The sequence below is a fragment of the Hippoglossus stenolepis genome, chromosome 1 (assembly GCF_022539355.2).
Source record: "Hippoglossus stenolepis isolate QCI-W04-F060 chromosome 1, HSTE1.2, whole genome shotgun sequence".
NCBI lineage: Eukaryota > Metazoa > Chordata > Actinopteri > Pleuronectiformes > Pleuronectidae > Hippoglossus > Hippoglossus stenolepis.
In genome coordinates this window covers 16973250-16989755 of record NC_061483.1, presented here as the reverse complement: position 1 = coordinate 16989755, position 16506 = coordinate 16973250, and the positions used below count along the sequence as shown (strand labels likewise).

Below are 16506 nucleotides of genomic sequence, written 5' to 3'. Positions count from 1 at the left end.
CTGGCTTGTCTATATTTCCCAACACAACTGCAAATTAAGTAAAGTGTATGGCAATCCTAACGGGTTAATCCACATTTTCTGTCCTCGTGAGACTATTCTGGTATCAGTTCAGCGCAACACGGCTTAGCTAAATTTGATATTACAGAATAAATGGTATCCAGACAGTCCAAGTGGATTGGGCCTGTTTGGATCAGACTTCCCAGCCTCCATCCAGCACCTCTTTGTTGGTTTTATTCCCATGGAAACCCTCCTACAATCATAGCTGGTGTAAAAAAGCTGGTGTTTGTGTGTTTGGAGCCTGGGGGCTTGTTTTCTGTTGTTGTTTTCTTGAGTCTGCTGGCCTCTGAAAAGGTTTATGTGTAAGTGATTTACATGTCAAGGCCCCTGTGGTCCCACCACCCAGAAGAAGGAGCCGCTGCAGTTACATTCACATGTTGTTTTTGTTGGGAAGTGAATATGATTTCTGAATCTAGAGGAGCTTCCTCCTGCCTCACATTTTTGGAAGGATGTCTGTTGGCCTGGGAATCAGTTGTTATCGATTCAGTACATATAGCTTAATCTATAGTGGGTCTGTGCATTTCTGTGTATGCTTTCAGAGTGCTCGAGGGGATTTCTTCAATTATAAATTACCCTTTTAGTCTTTCTCTCGTTCAGTTTCCCCTCAGCTTTTCAACCTCTTGTTTGTAGAGTTTGTATGAGACATTGAATGCCACTGTCTGATTGAATGACAGCCTGATTTAGCAATTTCCCTGTGGGCTCTGTTACCTACTTTTAGAAGGAAAAAAAAGCAGGAAGATGATTTTGCATTAATCTGTACCTGTTCCATCTGCCACTCCTCAGACGCCCATCAGATCTTAAAAGTAAAGATTTTCCTCCTGTCTGTTCTGTTGTTTTCTTTCTTTTTAAAACCAAATAGCTTCTCCAAATGCATATTTTCAAGTCTTTTCCAGTTGTGACGTTCACGTTCACATTTTCCCCATTATGCCTACATCTGAACCCTCACTTCTCACTTCTCACTGCCTCCCTCTCTTCTTGTTCACTCTGTGCAGGGCCAGCATTGTGCAGAAGAGGATAATCAACTTCCAGGATGAAGGCTTACTCACCAAGCGGATGTGTGTGAAAGGTAGGTGTCCATAATTGACTTGGAATAAATAATTTACAATGAATTTCCTGTTCCTTAAATCTCCTTGCTGGTAATCTATTCCTCTCCCCACTGTCTCTTTTTGTTTGTCCACTTTTTCTCTATTTTCTCTCATTCTTGATTTTGATGCAGGGACATTCCCCTCTGCTATTTTACTCTGACATGTGAATGATTGTAAATGAGTGTGACCCCCTGGCTGTGCATGACATTGGATGCCACGCTGAGAAACAGATCAAAAGAAGCGGGCTGCACATCCTCGCTTTTCCTGATGCCCTCCCTCTTTTCGGCTCCCCACTTTCTTCAGCCTCCCATCTCCTGTATAATGGATACCACTTTCATCTACTCCTTAAACTAATGAGCAATCTCTCAATGCCTATCTCATTGTGTTCTGTATTTCTCTCTCCGGCTTCTTATGTTTTTCACCCCTCTCCCCTCCCTCATTTCTGAACAGAATCCCTGTACGGAGATTCTACAGATAAACCTCTGCTCAACTGCTGTGCCTGCGGAACAGCAAAGTACAGAGTCACCTTCTTTGGGAACTGGTCAGAGAAGATTCATCCCAAAGACTATCCCCGTAAGCACAAACTCCTCTGCTGTCCTTCACGTCACCTTAGCTTTATCACACATGTTGGGGATGAGTCGGGAAAATACTGTTTTCTTTTTTGTCATAAAATCCGATCCAATCACCATCAGTGAATTGGTCTCACTAATAAGTCTTGCCTAAGTTAAGCAAAGCTGTTGTAGTTAATTCCAAAGACAATCATGCCATTGTCCACCACTGTTTTCCAAATACCAATAAATCCCACGTGAGAATGGCCTCTACACATGTTGACATTAAATGTTCATAATAATGAACATGAGCATTATTTATCTTCAGTTAAATCTGCACATGCACATTGCTGCTTTAAAACCTAACTGGCCACAACTGCAGTCGCAATTAGCAGCATTTTCTAGTTTGAGTAACCGTTGCTAGAAACTACAGGACCCATCGTCTTTATTATTTACTTATGCCTATAAATAAAATAAATTATTCAGGATATGAATAATGCCATCTTGCACTGATGATGCTATTGAGAGTCAGAGCCTGCACAATAGCAGTGGGGGATGGAGCCACAGTCTCTGCTGTCATTCATAACTCTTCACCGTGTTTTTTCTAACATCAAATAACAAAATAAAATCAAACTCAAATAAAATGATAGTAGACATCTAAAAAAAGTAGCCAGCTACCAGGGTGCAATGGAGATGCTTTGGCTTTATGCCATCCGTCTATATATACAGTCTATGGTTGCAAAGAGTTGAGCGATGGACTAATTAATTGTTCTCATATACACAGATTTGTGGGCAGAGACCATCAGGATATTAACAGTCTTTTGCCTTAATCTTGTAGCCACCAAAAACTCCTGGATATGTTTCCCACATGTGGGTGGTGTAGACCTGTTATGGGGCTCTTGGTGATCATGTGGGCGGTGAGCTACGATACTACACTTGGGTGTGATGTGCATATAACCTTGAGATGCACTATCAAGATCTGAATAAACTCAAGGATTACACAAGCTCTCTTGTCTAAATCAGGCTCTCGCCGGTCGGATCAATATACTGATTAGAGTGGAGTAAGATAAACCCTGAAATCGAACAGGGCCCTAAATTACTGTGTTATGTAGGGAGCAGTTGGTTTGTGACACACTCACACACACCTATAAACTGACACACATACACACACACACACACACACACAGTGGATCAACTTAAAAGAGAACAGGGCAAGCCGTGTGCTTTCTGTTTCATCCCGACTCTTAGGAGACCACAGTTGGATTTCTCCTTGCACAAAGTCATATCCTAGGTAGCTAGTTGTTATGACACTGCACATATTGAACTGGACAATGTTATTTGTGTTCTTACCTTTAGCCTGACTTTGCGTTAGTAGTTTTTAGGGTTTTTAGTTCCTGACCGATGCCACTTCGTCACATCTTTCTATTTTTAACATGTGTCCTTCATGAGCAGGAGCCATAGACCAATTAGGTGACACACATTCAGAGACCAAAAATTCACTGTGAAACAGGCCAACAGGAACTTTTTTTTAAAACTGCCGATATGATAACCTTGACAGTTTTTTTTTTCTTTCTCTCTTTTGTCCCTTTTGTATTTCATGCAGTGCATGGCTATTCAACCTGAACTGCTATTTAATGAGATTAGTGAGAGAGAGACAGACCGAGAGAGAAAGAGAGAGAGAAGCAGATCCAAATTACCAAATACTTTCTAACAAACTTGACACAGAAACTCAAGTTGTTTCCATATCAACCTCTAGGTACATAAATGCAGTTCACCTATAGCACAGAATCATTCAACCATTTACCATTGACAGCAATTCGAAAAGGTCACACTTCATGCTAAAAACACAATCAGATCAGGCCCTAAGAGATGAGTGGGGAATCCTTTTCCTATCAAGGACAATTTAAATTCTTGTAAAATCCTTCGAGAGCCATACTTTTCCACACTATATATACTTAATGTGTTTTAGGTTTCAATGGGTCATCACAGAGGAATAAAGTAAATGTGCTAGCAGGAATCTGGGGTAATAACACTCAGTGTGAATGGGTTGCAATATCCAAGGGCAAAGTTGGATAATGAAAAAGGAAACATGCATGTTTGTTTGTTTTTGGGAAGAAAAAAAAACGATATTCTATGACAACTGAATACCAGTTTAGCAAACACATAGCTTTCACTGTTTACACTGCACTCTAGAACCAGCAGTCCAGAATGAGGAACCTAGAAACTCAACACTTAAAACTTAAACTAAATAAAATGCATCCAGCAGGAACAAATACATTCAATCATGAACAAAAAGAATTACTAATCACTAATTAAAAACACCATGAAACTGGTCTTCAGACTTTGAAGCTTCTGTCATGGAGACTAAAAAATAACAGAGAGGAATATTTACAAAATAAGACATCCAAGAAAGTAACGTGTCCCAGATTATAAGAAATTCAGCAATCCTCCAGGCCGACGATAACTATAATGACCCAACCTGATAAAGCTGATATCTCAATGATTGATCAATTCTTGAAATCTCTGAATCTTCCCTCAGGAGTAGACCACCAGAATAGGGCTCTTACTGAAGGGGGTAACCATCACAGAACCAGACAATGCTATCTCCTGACTGAAAGCAAACAAAGCACTTGGATCAGATGGTGTCATCAGTGAATCATACAAAACCTTCAAGCCTGAAGTGATGCTTTAACTTCATCCTAGAATAGGGACAGAAGCCTCAGTCATGAAATAAAGCAGTAATATCAATTAACCATAAAGAGGACAACAGCAATAGAGACTGCCAATATCTATTTTAAATACAGACTATCAATATTATTTTGATTATCACCAAACAATTCAACATTGTCTCTGAATTAGTAGACCCAGTACATGAAAAACAAGCACATAATATAATATAAAGCAAACAATAGGCGAATATAGGCAAACACTCCATGTGAGGTGAGGAAAATACCAGTAAGGTGGTGATGTGTCTAGATGCAGAAAAGCCATTTGATTCAGTTGGAGTAGAGCAATTAGGTTTCAATGAGACATCAGTACAATTCATTAGATCAATACACACATCCCCCACAGGATCAAATAAAGATTAAGGGCCATTTATCCCAACCCACCAAGCTAGAGAGGGTGTTTCCAAGGTTCTCCTCTCAGCCCTGCTGTTTCACTTTCTTTAAACATCATCTGACCAACTAAAGTACAACTAAACTAAACATTTTTCTCTCAAAAAGTGAGGAAAATATTATGGTGTGAACAGGCAACAGAGTTTAGAAACTTTAACTTGGAAAAGATAACAGCGCCATGAACATACCCGGCTACCGAATGAGCAGCAGCCTCTGTGGGGACTAGTTCAGAAAATATATGGGATAATATATAGCTGTTGAGCTACAGTTAGAAATAGACTGATATTAGCTATTGAGTAGATATTGACTTTAAAACATTTCTTGGTGGGACATATTGGACAATATGGACAATATGCCCAGTTAATGTATGGACATATGCACGTACATCTCTTAGTAGATAATAACCATCAAGTATTCAGCCAAGCCACAGTATAAATATTTTATTTTTATAAATTATTTTATTAAATGGGCCTGATGCAGCTAATACTAAAAATCGAATAATAATAGAATTCTTATACACAACAATCCACACTCAAGTATATACTTGATTTTAATATTGTGTCTTATTCTGTCCTGTAAAGGTCTGCTTATTCTCAGGCCGACAGATAGAGCAAACAAAAGGAGAGAGGACTGTGGTAGGAGCTCTGTGGTTTCAGGTCGGAGTGTAGGCACTGGAAATGGTTTCATGGCTCGAGGGTCAGAATTCTGTTGAGGATGGCAGGACCAGCTCTGGGCTTGCTGGGACAATCAGTGGACCAATTAAGTGTCAAAGATTTTATTGGCCCTGTATGTCTCTTTACTGGCCCTCTTATACGAGTTTACAATCAAGCCTATTGCAAAAGTAGCACACAGCAGCGAGTGTAATTAATCAACCCCCACTGACCTCCCATACCAACCCTATGGCCTATTTGATTGAGCCTCACATTGACTAAATAGGTGGTGTAACAGTGTATAATGGAGAAGTTGTTAATGTAAAGGATTAATTACGCACAACAGCAATAATCTTTCCACTTGGTGCATGCATTTTATGTCTTCAGAAACTAGGCATGGTAGACTCGAAGGGCAACCATAAATTGTTTGTTGATTGTGGCTATAAAATCATCATGGTGCTTTTAGGGAAGTGGAAGTGATTCCAGCCCATGTACATTATAACACACTGGGCAGGGGGATAATATGAAAGTAAAGGAGGGTAATAAAGGCGTATGAGACTCTCTCTCTCACCTGCAAACACCAACAGGGAGTCCATTAGTGCTAGAAGGACAGCTGTACTCCATTAGTTATTATGACTGATGGACCAGTCAACTGATGTATACTCATTTCCATCTCTAGAGCTGCCAGGGGGGAAACATATTTGAAAGCTGAATGATGTTAAGACACTGTAACTTCAAGGTACAGGCTGAGAGTGTGGAAGTAATTGATTGTTTTTTTGTCTGACTTCATCAGGTCGTGCCAATCACTGGTCAGCCATAATCGGTTCGTCCCACTCTAAGAATTATGTGCTGTGGGAGTACGGTGGCCTTTCCAGTGATGGAGTTAAGCAGGTAGCTGAGCTGGGCTCGCCCGTCAAAATGGAGGAGGAGATCAGACAGAAGGTAAGATTGTCCTCCGCCGACTGACTCACGTTTTGTATGAAGTAGAGTGCCACAGAGTCAGTGATGCATCTGATTTTGCAAGAAACGTGGTCATGATATTTGCAAAATTCACAAACGTTCAGCTTCCTTTATTGCCTTGAATAAAAGTGGTAAGAAGTGAGTTGTATAACACCACAGGGGCCTCGGAGGGTGTTCCAGGGTGTGCACACCTAAGTTCAGCAAGGGATGAATTGCTTTGACATTGTTGTCCGGCTTGATTAGGGCTTTCAAGCATCAATGCTATTCTTAGCCTTTTCTGTACTTGTGCTGTGTGCACTTCAGCAATATTCAAGATCTGTGGGGGCGTACGTCTCTAGGACCTGGTTTAGATGTTAAAAGAAGTGGAAAGAAGGAGCTTTTGCGGTGTGCCTTGTATCACTAAAAAGCTCAACATTAAATTCTTACATATCAGTTCATCTTCGATCATCTTTGATCATCTTTGATTGGGTCTTGACACGACCCACATAGTGCTCGAGAGAAGATGAGATTTTCTAGCTGAGAATTGATATCACGATTCTCTCCCATTATAAGCGGGGGTTTCTTCTAGATTTTTTTTTTTCTCATTTTGTCATCTCTTTTCACTCATTTGCGCTATCTCTCACTCGCTCCTATTCACTATTCATTTTCTGTTACTTTGCCTCATGTGGGGGAACGTCACGTTGTCATTGATCGAGGAAGCCAAGATAATGCAGCATTATGGGGCACAGTCGATTCTTTGGAAGAAGGTAGGAGCGCTTGTTTTGATTCAGCTGATGTCCCTAATTAAATGCTGCAGAAATGCATAAAGGTGTGAATTGAGATCATGATTTCATTACGATTAATCGTGCAGCTCTAGTTGCATTCAGGAGGTAGCCGTTCTTTTCCTCCGTAACTTGCTTAAATTGTAATTGACTCCACCTTGGATGAGTTGTCTTACCTGTTGTGCCTTAGGGACATTTATGTCACAAATTAAATTGTAGTTTTTGAGCAATTGTTGTCCTCGATTTCTCTTGATCTTTCTCCCCCCTATGCCCGTCCCCTCTTCATTTATTCCACAAATAACTTGGTATATCTTTCGTCTTTGCTGTCTCTCTCAGCCTTAAAATAACCCATGCTGGCAGAGCAGTTGTTCCTGCAGAGTGCTTTTTGTTGGTTAATATAAGACCTGGAGTCACAGCAGATAATGAGAGCATAGCGTGAACAATGGGGTCTCTGTGTCATTGCTGCTTTCTCACTCCTATTACAGCATACACTTTTTCTTTTTCTTTTCATATATCTCTAGGCTTGGACCATTAGATGAGTTTCTCTTAAGCTTTGAAGTGAGAGTGAAAGTGTGGGAGATTTGATTGACCACTGAAAAAAGTATCAATTTTGCCAGTTAATGTGTTTGCATGATACAATAAATCATTTACACACACAATCATAAACCTATCAGTTGCTGATCGGTGAAAATGCCTTCCTACAGATCATAAACATAGAGATATCACCCTAGGTAGGTTGAGAATTGTACATGACTATCAGGAAAGAAAATAGTTGGATTGAACAATATAAGTCCCTCCTCATATCAGCAGAATCAGTGAAATCTCTGAGCAGGAATAAATACAGGGTGGTGATTACACAAGTGATCAATATAAACCTTGATTGGTCCGATACTGAGCTGCATGGAATTATTCACTGCCTGGAAAAAGCCAATGGATAATCAGCATTTTTCAATACTCGGTACATGGCCAAAGCAGTGCAATTTATGTTTGTTTTAAGGCGGCTGCACACTAGAGGATAATCAGGCCAATGTTAGACCTGATTGGCCCCTTCGGACAATCGTGGGGGCGTTCCCGACTGGAGGTCACTCTGTGCCGATTATATGCCCAAATAATCCTGAAGTGTGAGGGTTTACAAAATATGCTTAATGCTACCAATTGAGTCGGAGCTGACCGAGAAGCGTCACCAACTGGATGTACAATACAATACATTTCCAACTCACCACCAGCTCGCAAAATGAAAAATCTGTACGCCTTCTCAGCAATGACTCCATCCATAGTTTTTAATTTTTTTTTTTTATTTGCTGCAAACAGAACACACAATATCAGTCGTCCACCCTGTTTGTTTTTCTTATGAAGTCGCGTTCAATGAATCACACAAGTGTTCCACACTCCAGTTCAGAAGGTGACGGTAATGTACCTCAAAGTTGTTTGCCATCCGCCATAAACAACTGAAGAAGAAGATATCGCAAGATTGTGAGATTTCAGGTCTCTGCAATCCCAACTGTGTTAATCTTTTCCTACAACCAGCAAGTGTGTGGTCTGAGGTTCTGGCCAAATCGTCCAGTGTTTGCATTCAGAAGATTACAAGATAAAAAATCTGTTAAGTCTGTGATTATGTCTGTGGTCGCCCATGTTTTTAAAATTGGTCAAGAGTGGAAAATCCTCTAGTGTGCAGCGGCCCTTAGCGTGTTGTTTGCTCATGTGTGTGATGGTGCTGTAAGTAGGTGATCGCACTGTGCTTTCGTAATGTAATTTTCCCTCTCAAGACATGGGTTATTTGTGCTTGACATTCACAGCTGCTTTGACAACTAGAAGCTAAACAATGTTTTATTGCCTTCGACAACTTTGGCACATTCTCTTTGTATCCACTTTTCTACAACTCGAGCAGCACCGAGAGTCTGTCGATGCCCTTGGGGTGAGGAGGCCTCCTCTTTTGAGCCATGCAGGGCTTCTTGGTAAACGCTGACACAAACAGAAAGCTGATTCGCTTTTATGTCAGGTGGGGCATCGAGGGGAGCAACTAGCGATGAATGCAAAAATTGATATTCATAGCCAGGCTCCACTCCAGCCAAGAGGCTCGCCGATCAGAGTGTTCATACAAAGTTCAATTTGCAGAGCCAAGCAGGTATGCAGACCGCGCAGGCATGTGGGCGCACACCGACACCCAGAGCCCCTCTTTATCTTGCTCATGTCCAGTCACAGTGTGATGGCTTTGTTTTATATCAGAATATGTTATCCTTTAAGAGTTGGGACATGGGTGTATTGTACCATTTGTCTTGCTGCTACTGCTCATCAGATGTAAAGGTTAAAAAATGACTTTTCCTCTGGGAATAAAGGCATTGTCATGAGTGAAAAAGGATTTCTTCAATATTCAAAACTCTTAAAATCTCCACAATATGTTAGGTTTCAATTATGTTGATAATCATTTAATGCTACTACCGTCATGCTTTAAAATGAGTATTTTTTCTTCTGTGTTTTAGCGGCACGTATAGTTTGTAAAGTCTCAACAAAACAGATATTAGCACAGCACTAACAAAGCATTTGAGGGGTATTCTCTACTAGGCTACTTTATCTTATCTTAATTCATGGGGAAATGTAGGTAGCCTAATTTTGGGACTCCGCTATTCTTTCATAGTTGTCATACTTGACATAGGTCTTACATTTCATTCATGTTGAAACCTGCAGCAACCCTGTATATGACACTGCAGAACTTAAAACAACAATAGTAGTACTTTGTATCTTTCTTAGGCTTCTTAAAAGACAATTAACGTAGATTAAAATGAGGAGTATGTATATGGCCGTGCACAACTTGCCCATCCCATGTAAGAATGCTGCTCTGACTGCCTACTTATCTGACTGGGAATAAAAAAATATGATTGCATGTCAGAGCCTCCTCAAAAACAGCTTCCACCCACACAGAGTCAGGACCTGTGCACCGCACTCAAGCAATCATCACAAAGAAATGGCCTGAGATTATAAGTGTGACCATTACTACCCTTTTAAGAATTCATGTATGGAAATGAACGGCATCAAATTGCAATTCTCGCTCACAGGAGAGGGTGCTTTGATATGATTTATGATAGCTTGCCACCAAAGATGCAGATCAAATTTGTGTTTGTTTACCTCCTGGTTTGAAGTGTGAGTTTTAGTGGATACAGTGTGAGAAGGTTAGTGACAGAAAGTAATCAAGGAGCCTTTTTTTAAATTTTTTTTTACAAATTGTCACGACAGACTGTAAACAGATGTGCAATTCTGTCTCATTTACTGAGTACAAATGCTCCTATCAGAGGACTTGGCAGCACAGGGATTCATCCGCAGTCCGTTGTTGTCCCTCTTTTCATGTCTGAGGTGATTTGTATATGCATTCAGTCATTACAGAAGCTCAGTGTGTCACTAATGAGAAGTTTAATGAGACTGTCTCTATGGACCAGCGACCGGGGCCAAGGCCTCAGACGGATTATGAAATCTCCCATTTCCTTTAGCAGCATGGGGCGTTTTTCATTATTGCACAGTACGGACGCTTACGGAATCCTTTATTAAACTCAGCTCCGCAGCTGTGCCACCGAGCAGAGACAACGCCTCCAAGGATGGAGTCAAAAAGAGACATCACAGATTAGTCACAGGAAATACCGACCCATGTCAATTGATACAGCTGCGGTCCTTGTATCGTTTATACAAGGATACAAGTGCAGGTGATACTTTCATGGAACATCTAAGTGCCTCATGGGATGCCTCTAGATTCCTTTCTGATTGCTAGAAATCAATACAGGATTTCCCTGTGCAGGATTCACATTTTCTGAAACAGTGTGGTAGATATTTTGTCACAGTCAAACTACCACGTTGATGAAAGCCTTTTCTCAGCGTACAAGGAGCTTCAGGGCTGACTTGCACATTTAGTTTGCAAGGTGAGCGCATGAACAACAGGTGTGATGGAATAAGATTTCAGTTTGTTGTTAGTGTTCCTCCCGTTGCCCCTTTTTTCTGTGCACCTTGCAGAAATTCAAACAGTAATTTAGTAGGTAGTTCAGTTGTCATGAGAACAGCAAGGTCTGCCATCCGTAAGTGGGAGGCCTGCAGTCGGGAGCATGGCTTGAGAATAATAGATATGCAGATTCCTTTGGTTCCTTGACTCTCTGAATGAGCAGGTGTTTATGTGTGTTTCTCTTTGTATTGAGAGAATAACTTCACATCTACATTCATAGCAGCGAGATCTGTATTCCCTGTGTGTTTTTTGTCCACTTTTTATTTCCTCCTGAGGCAACATTGACTAGTCAAAATCCTCACCAGAGTTTGTGGCATCGGGGACAAGAGTCTCTGTGTGTTGCATTGATCTAATGAGATAGAGAAGGCGGACGAGATTTCAAATAAAACAATATTATTTAATTACACCAGTCAATGTTTTTGTTTTGTTATTGCTGTCTGAGGAACACATCCTGTGGTGCTTTGCAGCCATCTATTTGTCATAGCTGTTTTTCAACAAATCACAATGACACACTTAACACAAGTCTTGGAGAGAAGTGGTTATTTCTCAAAAGTGTGCTCATGTGATGCATGCACACATTTACCTCCTTTGCTCCAGTCTGTGCTCAAATGAGAAAACATTTTTTTGAGCACAACTCACTTTACAAAAGCACACAGTCTCCTGACTAAGTAATAGTTGACATTTTCATAATGAGCAAGTGTAAATCTCCTTTTCATCCCACTGCACATGCCTCCTATCAGACCCGTGTAAGGGCCTGCAGATCAGAGGACTGAACGACGGGCTCAGTTATTTTCTTGCACCATTAAGTTTCGTAATGTCTTTTTAAGAACCCATCTTTCATCAAACAGCGAGAGATCACACTGTTCTTCACCTTGACGTCATTCACAATTGGTGTTTCAACCCCCTCATTTGATTAATTCCTTGGTCAGCTAAATATCTCCAGCCTGGGTTTATACAAGAATATCAGGTGGTCTCAGCAGCGTGCAAGTACGTATGATACATCAATGGAATGAAACCTTTTATGTTCCATGAGAGGATCTCATTCATGATTACTGAAAATACGGCCCTCGGTTTTAATGGCAGCTGTAACTGTATCTGACATGATCGTGGAAATTTGATTATACGATAATGCACTCATTTTCTGTAGTGGCCTGTTGAACAGGTTCCAGTTGGGTTGGAGCTGAGGGGGTTAAATGCTGTTTGGATTCACAGTGATTCAGGCTTTTCCTCTTGAGTGCCTCAAATCCTGTCTCAGCCATGTTACAGTATAATGAAGCACACAGTGAGGAAATTCATCATGCAGTCCTGAAGGAAGCCATGTACTTAATATTTGCCAGAGGTGTGGCCAATTTTTTAATTTAATGTAGATAAAGAAATTTAAAACATGCTGAAATTGTGATGTATTATCTTTACTTCACAAGCGTTTTTTAATGCACAAAAAATATACATGTTGATACTTCCTTTTAGATTTTCCTTTTGGGCATGCATATGACAGCTGGGATTGCTAACGAAACCCAGACACTGGTTCCTACCCAGTGAATCAAATCACGACGCAGATTTCGGTGCAGGCTTTGTACTGAGATAGCTACCTTTCTTCACAACATAAACATTACCACATATGCCTAGTTAACATTACATTAAAACTCTGACAGACACATGGCTCTGGCAGTATGCAACGTTAGCCTACAGTTAGCTTGTATCTACCTCAAACTTGAGTCCACTCGCTAACAAAATGCCTAAAGCTAAACGGTCGAGGTCGGTACCCAACCACAATGCCTACACGATTTGAGTTTTGTTTTACTGTTGTTATAAATGATACATCGCAGAGGCATGTACAGTAAAACTATGTGTGTCATTTGTCTGCATTCAATGACAAATTCCACAAGGGAACTCTTTCTACACAACTCATGTAGGCTACTTTAGCCCTCAGGACACATCGGAGTTGTTTTTGGGAGCTGTATTGTCTTCATTCTCATTTCCCTCAGCACACCATTTGTCATGTTCCTCTTATTCCTTGTGTATTGTTCTGTGTGCGTGCTGGTGCATGAGTTCAGATTTGCCCCAGTGGTATAGTAATTAGCTATAAAGAGACCTCCCAGAGGGAGGAAGTCTTGACCCATGTGTTTGCATCCAACCTTGCCAAGCCATGGTGGACCATGCCAAACCCCAGTGAATGTGAGAGCATGCAGACATTCTCCCCGCTCGCCACCAACCCCCCATGGCCACTTCTCCCTTGTTAGACCGCTTTTCTGTTTTGTTTTCTGTGTGTCTTCTCTGTTCCCTGTTTAAAAAAAAGCAAACACCAGTGTTTAGGAGGGAATAATTCTTTAATTTTGGCTGGCAGTCCACTCATGGCCTGTCAAGTCAGCTCTGTGAGGCTATAGGAGAGATATTCCTGTTTGGGAAAACAAAGCTCTCAAAAACTTCTTAATGTCTGCCTTGGTTCCCAGGACTGTTATTATGATTGCCAAAATTGAGCAGTACAGCCAGAGGCAAGCACATTTTGAAATGCAGTGGGGGTTAGCCAATATGTGCTTTGTGTGTCTGTGTGTTTGTCTGAGTGTGCATTTGCAAGCACTGTGGGCATATGAGGGAGTCCTTTTTTTCTTCTTCTCGTAATGAACAAGTCAGAGAAATGTGTGACTTTATCATAAAGACGACACAAAGCACAAATGCCTCCCATGCAGGTGTTTTCATGTAGATGGCATGTGTCTCTGGCTGCTATATGATTATGTGCATTTTCATGCACATATATTACGTGTGTGTGTGTGTGTGTGCGTGTGCGTGTGCGTGTGCGTGTTTGCCTGCCTGCTTGCCTTAATGTTGACTCAACCAGACCTTGGTGCAGCCAACTTAGAGCTACAAACACAGTCACAGGGATAAAAGCCGGATTATTCTGGAATCTCAGACATCTTGGCCGGAGGCGCCTTTGATAAAGCCATCGTAGTGTCCAGAGAGCTGACTGGAATAAGAGAGTGGTAGCATGCAAAGCAGAGGGGCACAGAAACTACTGCTCCAGTCCATCTTGCTTCATAGCAATCAGAGATTAAATATTTCCTTTATTTGTCTTGTTTGAATATGCCAGAACGTTTCTTTGACTGTTTGAGTGTTCCCGAAGTGCGAGATGACACGGTTTAGGGAAATTGAAAATTAAATTTATGCTAAACAGTGTGATGTTTTGAGTTAGTATCTGTGGTCTCTTAGAGAAATCGTTATCGTTTTGGATCAGTTATAAATCAAGGCTATTAATACCTTTCATGCTGTGTTTCATGTGTTAAGCTGCATGTGCTTTGTAGTTAACATCAGAGTTCAAATCTATGTGTTTCTATCTGTTTGTTTGTATGTGTGTGTGTTGCTGGTTTGCGAATATGTTTGTTGCCAAAATTGCTACAGCTTGAAGTCAGAAGTGAAAAACATGTGGAGAGACATTGGTCAAAGACAATGAGAGAACCAGTTTGTGCTGAGCACTTATAACATCTAGAATGGCACTCCACCAGTCCCCATATAAAACCACATTTAAATTCACTCGATCCAGATTATTATTTTTGGTCTGTACCAAATCGGTCAATATCAGTCCCCTAAACATGTCTGATTTTTTTCATCAAGATCCATGAATCTTTCTCTGAAGCTGCACATTTGAGGTGCATGTGTTAACACAAGAGCCTCCGGATTATTTGCAGACTTTCTGCGCCTGGCCCCCCCCTAATGTAGCGTCAGCAGAAAGTTGGAGAATCCGATATGAGAACACAGGAGGGGATCCCCCACTGGATTCACAGCGAGCGAGACAAATGTAAAAAGGAAAAAAACAAACAGAAAGAAAAGAAATGTCTTAAGAATGTCTCCAGAAATGTGTTAAAAGCTAATTGTCATGTTCTGAAACTTGAGACATCAACAAAAATGTTGAAAATTGCCCCCTCTCGCAATGTTAATGATAATAAAACAAAGAAAAAATCCTGAATTTGCCAACCTATCCAGATCGGCACCATTATTTAATGGGTTCTTTCCTGACCCATGCCGCATCTTTCCACTAAATTTCATGGTAATCCATCCAGCAGTTTTTTTGTTTCCGTGCTCACAATCCCAAACAATGGATAGGGGTAAAAACCTACCCTACTTGCACAATTGTGCAGCCATGGTTAAAGAGTAATTTGTCTGAGAGCATACATGCCTCTAAACTGCTTACTCGGCTGTAAATCAGTGTAAGCTGAAGGAAAGTATTTATTTTCCATCTCATCTGTAAGCATCTGCAGCCAGTGTGGTTTACTGCACATTAACATGGTTAACATTTGGTGTGGTCATTGCAAATTGCATGAGGATTTACTCCCCTTAACAGAACCCACATAGGATCTTCCAATTTTTCTAAAGCAGATTCTCCTGTATGAACTTTGGTGATATGAAATAGACACTTATTCTTTTATAGATAATCATACAACCAAGGCCAGCTAAATATAATAAACCCTCGTTATCTGTGGGATCTTTTATTCATGAGGTGGCTTTGACAAATCTGTTTTCAGCATTGGCTCTTATACCTGTTGTGTTGGCCTATGTTAATGAGACCATGGCTCTGAGGGTCCCTCATTCACTGCAATCTCCATATCATTTGGTGGGTTGGGGACCTAATGTCCGTCTTCCCAGACTCGGAGCCTGATCGGCAGTTAAGACATGACCACGCAAATGATTCTCTCACACAAATCAAACACAAGAGCAGCGAGGCTCAATATCTCATTTTCATTTTTCCTCAATATTGTAGCCTGATGCAGCGTGTAAGCATATTCTCACCCACATTACGCTTGTCCATGGTAAACACTATAATCATCTGTTACCATCATCATTATTAGTCCACAATAGCTTTTCATAAGTGTTGGGGAGAATGCAGTGATTTATTATCCAGAATCAGTTCTTCTACTGCTACAGCTTGTGCTAAGTCTTGCTAAGGTTGTTGTTTATTCCATTACTTTTAATGCAGCGTCTTTCATTTCTAATGTTGCCTTATTTTTCCTCAAACTCATTAAGAACCGAATTACTTTGTGTGTGTGTGTGTGTGGGGGGGGTTCTGTACACAAACAGTAATCATAGATACTCTGTGGGTATGATTCTTCTCTGCCTGAAGAGAGAACTAACAAAGACTTAACATTTGTTATCAGCTTAGGCTGCCTTCAAATTGGACGGTGGACTCACAGGGCAGTGAAACTGTCTGGCCCCTGTAGCAGCGTATTTAAAAGTCAGCTGCAACCATGGTGTTGCTGTCGTAACTATGTAATGCTTCTATACACTGTACATTGTGGTGTTCCTTATTTAACTTTTAGGATATCTGTGCTAGCTGATCATATCATTATTAATGATGATT

The 16506-nt window shown here is 40.8% G+C and overlaps 1 protein-coding gene across 1 annotated transcript in view; it reads left to right on the top strand.

Moving 5' to 3' along the window:
• spon1a (spondin 1a) overlaps positions 1-16506 on the top strand; it is a 65056-nt gene that overhangs the window by 13315 nt on the left and 35235 nt on the right. Inside the window, exons 4-6 of the mRNA XM_035151232.2 lie at positions 1050-1123; positions 1593-1715; positions 6250-6398. Of these exons, the coding sequence (XP_035007123.1) occupies positions 1050-1123; positions 1593-1715; positions 6250-6398 (346 nt within the window). The remainder of the gene's footprint in view (positions 1-1049; positions 1124-1592; positions 1716-6249; positions 6399-16506) is intronic.